At 45.6% G+C, this 12,584-nt stretch overlaps 1 protein-coding gene across 3 annotated transcripts in view; it reads left to right on the top strand.

Moving 5' to 3' along the window:
• Positions 1-12,584, top strand: part of TCAF1 (TRPM8 channel associated factor 1) — a 46,326-nt gene that overhangs the window by 27,929 nt on the left and 5,813 nt on the right. For all 3 annotated transcript variants that reach the window (XM_043463945.1, XM_043463947.1, XM_043463946.1), the window contains exons 3-7: positions 6,079-7,073; positions 7,340-7,437; positions 8,598-8,811; positions 9,126-9,365; positions 10,846-11,183. In XM_043463945.1, coding sequence (XP_043319880.1) covers positions 6,079-7,073; positions 7,340-7,437; positions 8,598-8,811; positions 9,126-9,365; positions 10,846-11,183 — 1,885 coding nt within the window. The remainder of the gene's footprint in view (positions 1-6,078; positions 7,074-7,339; positions 7,438-8,597; positions 8,812-9,125; positions 9,366-10,845; positions 11,184-12,584) is intronic.

Genomic DNA, 12,584 nt, shown 5'->3' with positions numbered 1-12,584 from the left:
CTGTGTATATTCACAATCATCAGAGATGCAGAGAAAAGAATGTAGAACAACAGTCATGCTTTGAAATGTCCACATGCTCCAGATTCCTTGGCTTAAAAACACTCCTGTGAAACCTGAATTGGCAGACATTAGAAATTGATGTCATACATAGACAGATAGATAATCTCTACTTCATTTTGAAAGATAGTCAAGGGATATTATATATAAAACAGTCTTTTGAATTCTAGATTATGAAGCTTTCAGAATTTTGAAAATGGACTCTCTATGTGAAATAAATAGTACAAATGAAACAAGAAACCTGCCAAATTACTGAAGATAACATGAATATGACTTCCCAGGTAGTTCTGAAAACAACTGAACTCAGGTCTCCTGCATTGCAGGCAGATAAAATATCTGAACAGATAGTAATAAACTTATTTGTAACAAGGATCCACAAGTCCTTGGAAGTCATTGCTAGGATAGATAGAATGCTAACTGCCGATGTTAAGTCAGGGTCATGACCCAGTGAGGTGGGGTGAATGTACATACCTACCAAACCCTGCACTTCTTACTACATTCCTAGCCATATATAATAAAATGGTATTAACTGGTTCTCACAAAATAAACTAGAAGTTTTTAGAGAGTGAATTCAAGCGGGAAGATGTGCCACTTTAGAAGAGAAATTGCTAAATCACAATTCAGTTTTCTTTTCCTTTTTATAAACATTTTCCCTTCTTCAATTTCAAAATATATGCTTACTGGGGAAAAGGGAACTAGTCCCAAAGGATGAGGAGTAAAAAGTGAATGACCTTCGTCCCCCACCTCTGCCTCTTACGAATTCTTCTGCCCAGAGGTAATCACTACCTACAGTTTGCACTGTGTCTTTTTTGATACTAACTCTATATGAATTCTTTCAGAAATAAGAGGATAGGAAAGTTTTTGTAACTTGATTTATTAAACCAGTATTTCTCTGATACTAAAACCAAAGAAAGACATTGCAAGATAAGAAAACTCAAAACAATGTCCCTCATGAACACAGATGCAAAAATTCTTAATAAAATATTGTAAATATGATATGTAAAAAGGACAATATATCATGACAAATAAGGCTTATTCTAGGAATGCTTAGCTGGTTTAACATTCAGATATCAAATTAAGTAACAGTTTAATTATTTTCTTAATACAAAATAAATGAGAAACATATAATTCAATAGATGCACACAGAAAAAAAAACTGACAAAATTCAATATCAGATCATAATAAAATTTCCACAAACCAGAAATAAAAAAGGAACTTCTCAGTGTGATGAGTTCTCTTTGAAAATCCAATAGCCAAGAATATATTTTCTGGTGAAATACCCTAAGATTGAGAACAAGGCCAGGAAGGATATTTTTATTTAACATTGTACTTAAGTTTTTAGCCAGTGCAGTAAGGCAAGTAAGAAGGCATAGAGATTAAAATTAAGAAACACACCTATGTTTGTTTGCAGAAAACATGATTATCTATATAAAATATTCTTAAAACTGCAAAAAAAGTTACTGTAACAATTGGTTTAGCAAGATTTCAGGATACAAAGTCAATATACAAAAATAAATTATATTTTTATATACTAGTAATTGGTCATTGAAATTAAAAATACAGTATCTGTTAAGACAGGGCCCCAAATCATGAAATACTGGCAAATAAATTTAATAAAATGTGTCACACAACATATATGCTGAAAACCACAAAATATCACTGTGAGAAATTAAATAAAACCTAAAGAAATAGTGAAATACACTATGTTGATGGATCAGGACACTCAATATTTTTAAGATGTCAGTTTTTCCCCAGATTATCTATACATTCAGTGCAATCCCAACCAAAGTTCAAACTGGTTTAAATTTAGATGCAAATGAAACTAACGAAATTTCCAAACTTACAAGAAAGCTAAAGTGATCAAGACACTGTATAAGAGTTGTCAGTCTTTTCTATTATCACCTCTGATTCGACGTCATAATTAGAATGTTTTCATCACACCTAGATAGTAAAAGGACAGGGAAGCCCGGTGTGCTGTAGTCCATGGGGTTGCAAAGAGTTGGACACGACTGAGCGACTGAACAACGAACAGCAAAAATAATGAAAGAGTCCACTCTTAGTTTCTTCCAGTGCATGTGTGGTTTCATTTTATTTATATCTCTGATACAGTTGAAAATTTTTCTGTGTATTTGTGTGACGTATGGGTCCAGTTCATCTTTTCCCAGTAACATAAAATGCCACCTTTTATTATACACTAATACCCGTGTTCACCGTGTTGCCTTTAATTTTTTAACAAATGTACATTTTTCCATCTGAGTTGAGAATTAACTTGTTTTTATAATCTACCTTTTCACTCAAAACAAGAATTCCATTTCTTCCATCCTTGCAGTTTTCTGTGCTCACTCCTTACTGTCCAAGTTGTTTTGAAATCCTCTGGTTTTCTGGTTGTAATTTGGTTTTACCTTAGCTTTGTTTCTTTGTTCACTTTGTTTTTAACACTGTGGCTCATATTAATTCAGAATGATTTCTTGCCAATCACATCAAATGTCACAAGAACTTTATCAGCAGTTTTTCAGCATTAGTTATACAACACATTGGCACTTTTGCCCACCACTGCTTCGTGTAGACAATCTGTTCCTATATTGTATTTATTTTTGTTTTTCTTGACCTACAGCGTAACCTCAAGTAACCTCTGAAAAACTTTAGTGAGTGGTGAATTTCATAAGTCCTTTTGACACTTTCAGTATTCTCTGTGCAGTGAAGAGTCTTACTGAAGCTATGTGTCATACAGAAATATTTTCATTGCACTGAAATACTATTTTTAGGGCACTGATTTCACTTTTTTCGTTGTAAGTAATTTGGTTTTTGCTTTTCTTTGTACTCTGAAGCTCATAAACTTGCTATGAATTGACCAGACCTTCTCTGTTTCACTAATACTGGTTTGCATTCAGATAGTCAGTTCAGTTCAGTTGCTCAGTCGTGTCCAACTCTTTGCAACCCCATGGACTGCAGCACGCCAGGCTTCCCTGTCCATCACCAACTCCTAGAGCCTTCTCAAACTCATGTCCATCGAGTCAGTAATGTCATTTCATTCTAAAAACTCAGATCTTTTTTTTCAGCACAAAGAAATTTTCATCAAATTAAATGTTTATTTCTTCGTTCTTTGCTTTTAGAACTTCTTGATAGCCATTAGTCTTCTTATCTATCCTTCATTTTCTCTTAATGAATCACTTCACTCGACCTGTCTGTTGATTTATTCATAGTCTTCAGCTACATCAATACTTATTTTTCTGCTCTTGTATTAAATAGGATTATCTATTTGGCAGTTATATTTTTATTCTGATTATTAACTTTTTATAGTAGCCTGTCTCTTTTTTTTTCCTGCTGAGAGATAATATATCTAAAAACTCTCCAATGATATACAATATTTATTTAGGACCTTCTCCAGGTATCACTTATTTTGGAGGGAGTTAGTTTTCCCTTTTTTAGTTTGTTGCTTATATTTAGTTTAGTTGCTTATATTTCATGCTATTAATTTTCATCAATTATTTTTTATTTCTGTTCAAGTGTTAAATGGCACTGAATTTCTAGATTGGTCATTATTGGTTACTGAAGTACATTTTCTCAGGACAAATGATAACCCCTGTTGTTTTTGTTTTCTTGATCTTCTCTTTCACTTATGTGCAGTTACAGATTCTTCTTTTCTCATGGGTTTCTGATCGATTTGGTTTATATTTCCTATTAATTCCTCCTGTCCCTGTTTGCTGACTGCACTCTTCTTGAAATCTAGTACTATCATGGTTTTATTCTTTTTTATGTAACTTTTTGTTTCATTTCAGAACAGAGAGGGACAGGAAAAGTAAAAATCCACTTCAGGTTTTTTAATGAAACAATCATTTATCTTCCCCTGCACATAAGTCGTGGCTGTTGGAAATAACAGACAAAACTCTGAAGATGTCCCAGCCTCATCGGTGAGCAGGACCTCACCTAGGGTCCTGCTGATGAAGCCCTACTATTGACACAGTGCCTGGGTCTCGACTTGACACATTCAGTGTTTCTCACTTTGTTGTAACAGGCTAGTGTACAAACCTTAATGCCAGTGTAGATCACCTCTTTACTGACTGCACTTGTAGGACAATTGCATAAAATTTATGAACAGAACTCATTATAAGAACTAAAACATTTTTATTTAATATTGTATACATAATCTTTGTGTATGTTTAATTTGCTGATTTTATTATATATATTATTAATATATATATTAATATTGATTGGGCTTCCCTGGTGGCTCAGATGGTAAAGAATCCGCCTACAATGTGGGAGACCTGGCTCAACTCAATCCCTGGGTTGGGAAGATCCCCTGGAGGAGGGCATGGCAACCCACTCCAGTATCCTTGCCTGGAGAATCCGCGTGGACAGAGGAGCCTGGCGGGCTACAGTCCATGGAGTCACAAAGAGTAAGACACAACTGGGAAACTAAGCACACATTATTATTAATTATATATAATAATAGTTTTATTTATTAATATACAATATTATATATAATATAATACAATTATACATTGTATTGTATATGATATATTGTATTTTGTATATTGTATTATATATACAAATATATATTATATATAATACAATTATTTATATACAGTAATGATATCATTATTAATATATATATAATAAAATCAGCAAATTAAAGATATACTAAGATGTTGCTGGAGAAATATAAATGTCACAAAAAATAGAACACTCCGGCTGCTCTATAGAGAAAGAATGACTTCTTTCTTTAGACAAATGATCAGTGGGAACAATATTGTAATCACAAGGTTGTCTGGTGATTTGGGAATCACAGCAAAAACAGCTGGATGAGTGGTTTTAATGCTAGTGCTTCTAGGAGCTGGAGAGCCATCTTACAGGGTGATGCCTTTATCTTCAGGAAAGGTTTGGGCCTGCTAAGAGGACTGAAGTTTCCCCATCAGTTAATTACAGCTCTGCCAACCACAGAGGGTGCAACACAAATACTACAAACATGCTGCTACCTGACCCCCATTTTTCAGTGTTTCCTTACAGCTCCCTCTGACCATACAGTCACTCATAGTTAATGAGAAGGGCTTAACCAGCTCTGGGATCTCAAGCTTAGAGAGAGAGATCACTCTGCCTCATTCCCTTCATAATCCCACTGTCTGGGGCTGAATCCCCATTTTGGGGTTATAGGTGTCCTGAAGCCTTATAGGAGTTTGTTACCCTTAGAAGGACCACTTGAGTTTCCCTGATGGCTCAGCAGGTAAAGAATCTGCCTGCAGTGCAGGAGATGCAGGTTCCATCCCTGGGTCAGAAACATCCCCTGGAGGAGGAAGCGGCAACCCACTCCAGTATTCTTGCCTGGAGAATCCCATGGACAGAGGAGCCTGCTGGGCTCCATCCAAAGGGTTGCAAAGAGTCAAACACGACTGCGCATGCACACACACAGAGACAGAAATTGTTGGTGATGAGAAAAGCCTTATAGCATGGATATATATCACTCCTGTTGGGCCGGAAGTGAATGTATGGAATTCTGGGTGTAGATACTCAGTCCTCTTGGGTTCAAGTAACAGGAGGGTCTCACAAGAGTTGAGGCCAGTCAGCTCCCTGCTCCACCTTTTGAGATAATAGTGGTTCTTCACTCGATCCACTCACTCACTCAGCTCTGTGTTGGCTTTATTTGCAGAAAGTTAGTGGCATGAAATTACAAACAAGCCCCCTTAGCAGAATGAAACCATGATTTCTCCTTCAATTCTTTATATAGGGCTTCAAAGGCTGAACAGACACTTAAATCCAGACTATTTAAGATACAGTATTGAGTAAACCCAGTAGGACTTCTTTGAAGATTTCCTTTGAAGGGTTAATACACAGAGAATGATAGAGCAGAATCAGTGTCAGGGCGCTCTGTCTTCCCTCCAACGAGTCTCCACACCCAGTGAGCTCAGGTCTGTCCTCCTAGTTCTCTCCTAAGAGCTAAAGATGAGATTCGTAAGTCAAACGCTTGCTATGTGCTGGGTGTTGTGCTGAGCGCTTTGTAACAGAGAACATGTGTGTCTTTTGCAGTTGTGAGGATGATCTCTCTGAGGACAGAGATGAGCTCCTGCACGGGATTTCCGAGCTGGACATCACCAATTCGGACTGTTTCCCATCCCAGCTGCTAGTGCACGGGGCCTTAGCCTTTCCCCTGGGGCTAGATTCCTACCACGGCTGTGTCATAGCGGCTGCCCGCTACGGCCGGGGCCGGGTGGTCGTGACCGGCCACAAGGTCCTATTCACCGTGAGTAAACTGGGCCCCTTCTTGCTCAACGCCGTCCGCTGGCTGGACGCGGGCCGCAGAGGCAAGATTGTGGTGCAGACAGAACTGAGGACTCTGAGTGGGCTGCTCGCCGTGGGGGGCATAGACACCAGCATTGAGCCCAATCTGACCAGCGATGCCAGCGTCTATTGCTTTGAGCCCGTGAGCGATGTCGGAGTCAAGGAGCTGCAGGAGTTTGTCGCCGAGGGCGGGGGCCTGTTTGTCGGAGCCCAGGCCTGGTGGTGGGCCTTCAAGAACCCAGGCGTGTCCCCTTTGGCGCGGTTCCCAGGAAACCTCCTCCTCAACCCCTTTGGCATTAGCATCACCAGCCAAAGCCTCAACCCGGGGCCCTTTCGTACCCCCAAGGCGGGGATAAGGACCTACCACTTCCGTTCCACCCTGGCTGAGTTCCAGGTTATCATGGGCAGGAAGAGAGGGAACGTGGAGAAGGGCTGGTTGGCCAAGCTGGGCCCCGACGGCGCGGCTTTTCTGCAAATCCCCGCCGAGGAGATCCCCGCCTACATGTCGGTGCACCGGCTCCTAAGGAAGCTGCTGAGTCGCTATCGGCTCCCAGTGGCGACCCGTGAGAACCCCGTCATCAACGACTGCTGCCGGGGTGCCATGCTGTCCCTGGCCACGGGGCTCGCTCACTCCGGAAGCGACCTCTCTCTGTTGGTCCCCGAAATTGAAGACATCTACAGCAGCCCATATCTGCGCCCTTTGGAATCGCCCATCACCGTGGAGGTCAACTGCAACAATCCGGGTGAGGAAGGATGGGCGGATGGGAGCCCGGCGGGTAGGAACGTGGGGGGATGACTTCCGCAGCTCAGCTGAGGTCTGGTCACCTCCGGGGCCATCTCCAACCTCTGCCGTGCAATCTCAATGAGGTGGAGGTTGGGGTTTTAGGGAATGCTTGGAAGATGAGAGCCAGGGCGGCAGGGAGGCAGAGCTCCTGTCGGGTCTTTGGAAGCTGGGTGCAGATGGAATTGTGGGGGAGGATAACGCCTGCTCTTCCCTGACTCTTGGCAGGCACCAGGTACTGCTGGATGAGTACCGGGCTCTACATACCCGGAAGGCAAATTATTGAGGTCTCCCTGCCTGAAGCCGCCGCCTCTGCTGACCTGAAGGTAAGGCATGCCCCACCTCCCCGCATAACACAGAAGCCAGATGCTCCTGCTTTCATAGTCGGCATCTCATTCAATCCTCCTACACACCCTACTGGCAATGTTGTTGTTGTTAAGTCTCTCAGTTGTGTCCGACTCTTTGCGGCCCCATGGACTGTAGCCCACCAGGTGCCTCTGTCCATGGAATTTTCCAGGAAAGATGACTGGAGTGGGTTGCATTTTCCTCTCCAGTTGGCAACACAGGGCATGTATTTCTGCCCTTTAGTTGCTTAGGATGAAACAGCTACGGGGCAGAACATCTAACTGATTGACTTAAATGTATGGATTTGATACATTTCAGAGCCCCAGGGCTCAACCCTGACCAACTTCTGGCTGAAGTGTTGTGCTTTTAGCTTAAATGTCACAGGTGGGGAGAAGAAAGACACCAGATGGTTGGTGCCCTAGAATACAGTAGTATCCAGTAAATCTCAGTTCACGTTTCATCCCATGTATATCTCACACAGAAGCATGAGGTGCTACACATTCAGGCTTCTTCCCTATGACGTCACACACTTGCCCAGTCCACTCCGGCTCTGTCACTTACACACACACACACACACACACACACACACACACACACACACGACACCGCTGAGGACAGGGGTCACTCCACTGGCCCAGGAACAGGGGCCTTGGAGAACAGGAAGGACTGAATCAGTCCTTCCCTGCATCAGCCAGTTACACTGCTTCCTCCTGGGCCTTCTCTCTGGTCAGAAGGCAGGATGCCCTCTGCCCGGAACTTCCCAAAGCCAGATTCACCACCATGGAACGGGCAGCCTGGGATTCTCTGTTACAGAGACGCTCAGGGACTCCGGGTGGGAGTGGCTCTGCCCGGAATTAGCGTCTGCGTCACACCTGGTGCCCCTCCGGCCTGCGTCTCAGCAGGATCCTTCGTAGAGCTGTTTGACCCCGTGAGAGTAGATTTACAGGGTCTGTTCCATACAACCTTGAGGGAGGGTACACTTTCATGGGTTTCGAACACAGGGCTTACAAGTGGTGGGATGCCTGGACTTACCTGGGGTTCCTGGACCCATGACCCTTCCTGTCCCCCTGTCCCGGGCACTGTCCCCCTTCTGCCCACACGTGCCCCAGGGTCACACTGCTCGGGGATCTCTCTGCTCCAGATACAGATTGGCTGCCACACCGATGACCTGACCAGGGCCAGCAAGCTGTTCCGAGGCCCCCTGGTGATTAACCGCTGCTGCCTGGACAAGCCCACCAAGTCCATCACGTGCCTCTGGGGGGGCCTCCTGTACATCATCGTGCCTCAGAGCAGCAAGCTGGGCACCGTGCCTGTCACGGTGAAGGGAGCTGTGCATGCTCCTTACTACAAGCTCGGTGAGTGGACGCCTTGGAGCGAACCCCGAGGCACATGGAGAGCAGCGGGTGAGGAGGCCCTGTGGGGCTGCCTGGTGTAGGAAGAGAGAGAGGTTCGGACTGGCAGAGGGAAGGGAGGTCTGCTTCTTTAGATTTGAGGACAAGGAGATAAAGACCAAACCGCATCACATCCCTGGGACCTTTGTAGAAGAAGGTTAGAGGGGTATGTGGTTATTGACGGCCTTGGTGTTCTCCTACTGGGGGGGTTCAGGTGGTATGTATTAATGGGAGGGACTTGGGAAAGTGAGTTTCAAGCCCTGTGGCCTGTCTTCCAGGGGAGACAACCCAGGAGGAGTGGAAGCGGCAGATCCAGGAGAACCCAGGTCCCTGGGGAGAGCTGGCCACGGACAACATCATCCTGACGGTGCCGACCGCGAACCTCCGCACCCTGGAGAACCCCGAGCCGCTGCTTCGCCTCTGGGACGAGGTGATGCAGGCTGTGGCCCGGCTGGGGGCCGAGCCCTTCCCGCTGCGTCTGACTCAGAGGATCGTTGCCGACGTGCAGATCTCAGTCGGTGGGTGCCCAGGGCAAACCTCTGTGCATGCTGCCCGCCTCAGGGTCTTGCTTTATCAGATGGCACTAGTGGGAAAGAACCAGCCTGCCAATTCAGGAGACGCAAGAGACGCGGGTTTGATCCCTGGGTTGGGAAGATTCCCCTGGAGGAGGAAAAGGCAATCTGCTCCAGTATTCTTGCCTAGAAAATTCTATAGACAGAAGACCCTGGTGGGCTAACGGTCTATGGGGTCGCAGAGTCGGACACAATGGAAGTGACTTAGCACATGTGATGTAATCCTTGCCATTTAAGTGGAAAGGGAAAAATTACATTAAAAAGGAGACTTGGCTGTCTCCCCCAGCAAAACATCAGATACTACCTAAGTGTCCAACAGTTACAGGATGGTTAATTAATGTACTTTCAATGGATGTTAGGAAGACATTTAAAGAGATATTTTGATGGCATAGAAAAATATGATGAGATTAATTAGTGAAAGTTGCTCAGTTGTATTCAACTCTTTGTGACTCTGTGGTCTGTAGCCTACCAGGCTCCTGTGTCCATGGGATTCTCCAGGCAAGAATACTAGAGTGGGTAATCTTTCCGTTCTCCAGGGGATCTTCCCAACCCAGGGATCGAACCCAGGTCTCCCTTGTTGCAGGCGGATCCTTTAGCATCTAAGCCACCAGGGAAGCGTTATGTGACACATAAAAAGCAGGCCCTAGAACCATACGTACATGAGTTTGAGCAAACTCCGGGAGATGGTGAAGGACAGGGAAGCCTGGTGTGCTGCACTCCATGAGGTTGCAAAGAGTCAGACATGACTGAATGACTGAACAGCAAAAAACTATATGTACGCAGTATGTTAAAATATGTAACAGTTTTAGTCAGCGTGTCAGGAGATGTTATCCAACAGTGGAAATGGTGCAGACAGTAAGGGCTGGGCTTTCACAGACATTTGTCAGGGGACTTTAGGGAATGGAGGATGATAGCAGAGGGCCTCTTCCTGGGTCACAGGGGTTGGGAGAAAGCACTGAATAAAGGGCTAGTTGCCAGTGGGTCAAGAAGCCTGAAAAATGAAGAGTGTGTGAAAATTAAAGAACCATGGAAATCTCCCCTGGACCCTGTTGTCCTTGGCGTACTCAGATGATCACCGTAAGGAAGTGCCCGCGTGGACAGCTCCATAATGAGGAGGGGAACCACAGGTTCTCAATTTTGAGGAAAAGAGTATAATGACGGGTCCACGTGGATAGAGCACTCCCAGAGAAACAGAAAAAAAATTGAATAGTGATGTAGACAGTGATCCAAAACCTGCCTCAGTACCTATAGCCGGTCAGAGTGAGGATGAAGGCATTCTTACAGAATGAGAAGATAAGGAGAAAAGCCTGGAAGGGCCTGGGTTTGCCTTTCTGAACATTCTGGGTGTTTGGGGAGATACAGTAGACAGAAGAATTAGGCGGGTGGGGAGCGCCCTAACCCTCTCTCCTGCTCCTGCCTTTCCCAGGCTGGATGCACGCAGGCTACCCCATCATGTGCCACCTGGAGTCGGTGCAGGAGCTCATCAGTGAGAAACTCATCAGAACCAAGGGCCTCTGGGGCCCCGTGCACGAGCTGGGCCGCAACCAGCAGCGGCAGGAGTGGGAGTTCCCCCCGCACACCACCGAGGCCACCTGCAACCTGTGGTGTGTCTACGTGCACGAGACGGTCCTGGGCATCCCTCGAGGACGAGCCAACATTGCTCTGTGGCCCCCGGTTCGGGAGAAGAGAGTCCGTATTTACCTGGGCAAGGGTCCCAATGTGAAAAATTGGAATGCGTGGACGGCCCTGGAGACGTACTTACAGGTAATGGGCCAGCGTGGAGGGGGGTTTCGGCGGGAGCCCCACTGCGGGGGACCCTGGACAGACAGTATCATGGTGACTGGGGGTCACCTCTCACTAATCTGCAGCTCACCCCGGGCTGTGGGAGGCTCTGGCAAAGTCCAGGGGTGAAGGTCCTAGTGGATGATAACCCTCAGGGCATCCCTTTTCAGCACCCGAAAGCGGATGTAATTGTATCAGCCCCACCATTCACCCTGGGATTTTGAAGAGATTTATGAGAGTAGATAGAAAGCTCTGGGAGATAGTGAAGGGCAGGGAAGCCTGGCGTGCTGCAGTCCGTGGGGTCGCAAAGAGTCGGACTGAACAAAATCAGAAAGCAGTAAGAAAGGTTAAAAGTGGTAGAGGCAAAGGTAATACTACAAATATAGCTACTGTCACGGCTTTAAACCCAGGCATACCTGAGACTGAAACCAAACTGCTGTCTAAGTAGCTCCCTAAAGCCAGTCACACACACACACCTGGGCACACACACAGACACAGTGTGTGGGATAGGAGCTGTTTTTTTCCCCTAGGTGAGTAAACTGTCTTCTCATTATGACTTGTCTGTGCCTCAGTTTCTATGTTATAAGCAAGCCATGATTCCTCACTGGACTGGACGTGGGGGCGGCCCCTGCCTTTCAGTTATCACCCAGCACCCAGTTCCAGCCCCCCAGCCCCTGGATCCGTTCCCAGCTCACTGTATAGGGTTTTATCACCTGGAACTCAGCCTCAGGCCAACCGCACCCTCTTCTGGTCCCTCCACCTGCTCAAGTTCTCACTGTTGATTCTCTCCACCACGAAAACGACAGGGAGACTGCCAAGAGACTGCTGTAACCCTGTGTTGGGACAGAACTTCCTCCTCGGTGAAGTTGAGTTGAGGTTGGAACTGCTAATGTCCCTCTGAGTTCCCGAGCTCTATAACCCAACCTACTGTGGGCTGTTTCCAATGGCACCAAGATGGCTGTCTTTTCCTAAAATTCTGCCTTACTGTTAACTCTGGCCACCTAGACGATAGATGGCCCAGCAGGTAAAGGATCCACCTGCAGGGCAGGAGACACAGGAGATGTGGGTTTGCTCCTTGAATGGGGAAGACCCCCTGGAGGAGGAAATGGAAACCCACTCCAAGTATTCTTGCCTGGGAAATCCCATGGACAGAGGAGCGTGGCGGGCTCCAGTCCCTGGGGTCACCAAGAGTCGGACACAACTGATCACAGGGCACACACAGACTATATATTGTCCTTGCTTTTACGGGACTCCCTTTTTTTCCTAAAGACCATTTTGGTCACCTTGCAAATTGATAGAGACCTCCTGCTAGTACAGATTATGTCAGGGTCGAGGTGGCAGTTCCCAGGTTGTGGGGGTTTAACTTTACAACTGTGAGAGACA

Source organism: Cervus canadensis, chromosome 3, assembly GCF_019320065.1.
Source record: "Cervus canadensis isolate Bull #8, Minnesota chromosome 3, ASM1932006v1, whole genome shotgun sequence".
Classification (NCBI taxonomy): domain Eukaryota; kingdom Metazoa; phylum Chordata; class Mammalia; order Artiodactyla; family Cervidae; genus Cervus; species Cervus canadensis.
The sequence above is the reverse complement of the archived record's forward strand: the minus strand, read 5'-3'. Positions and strand labels throughout refer to the sequence as shown.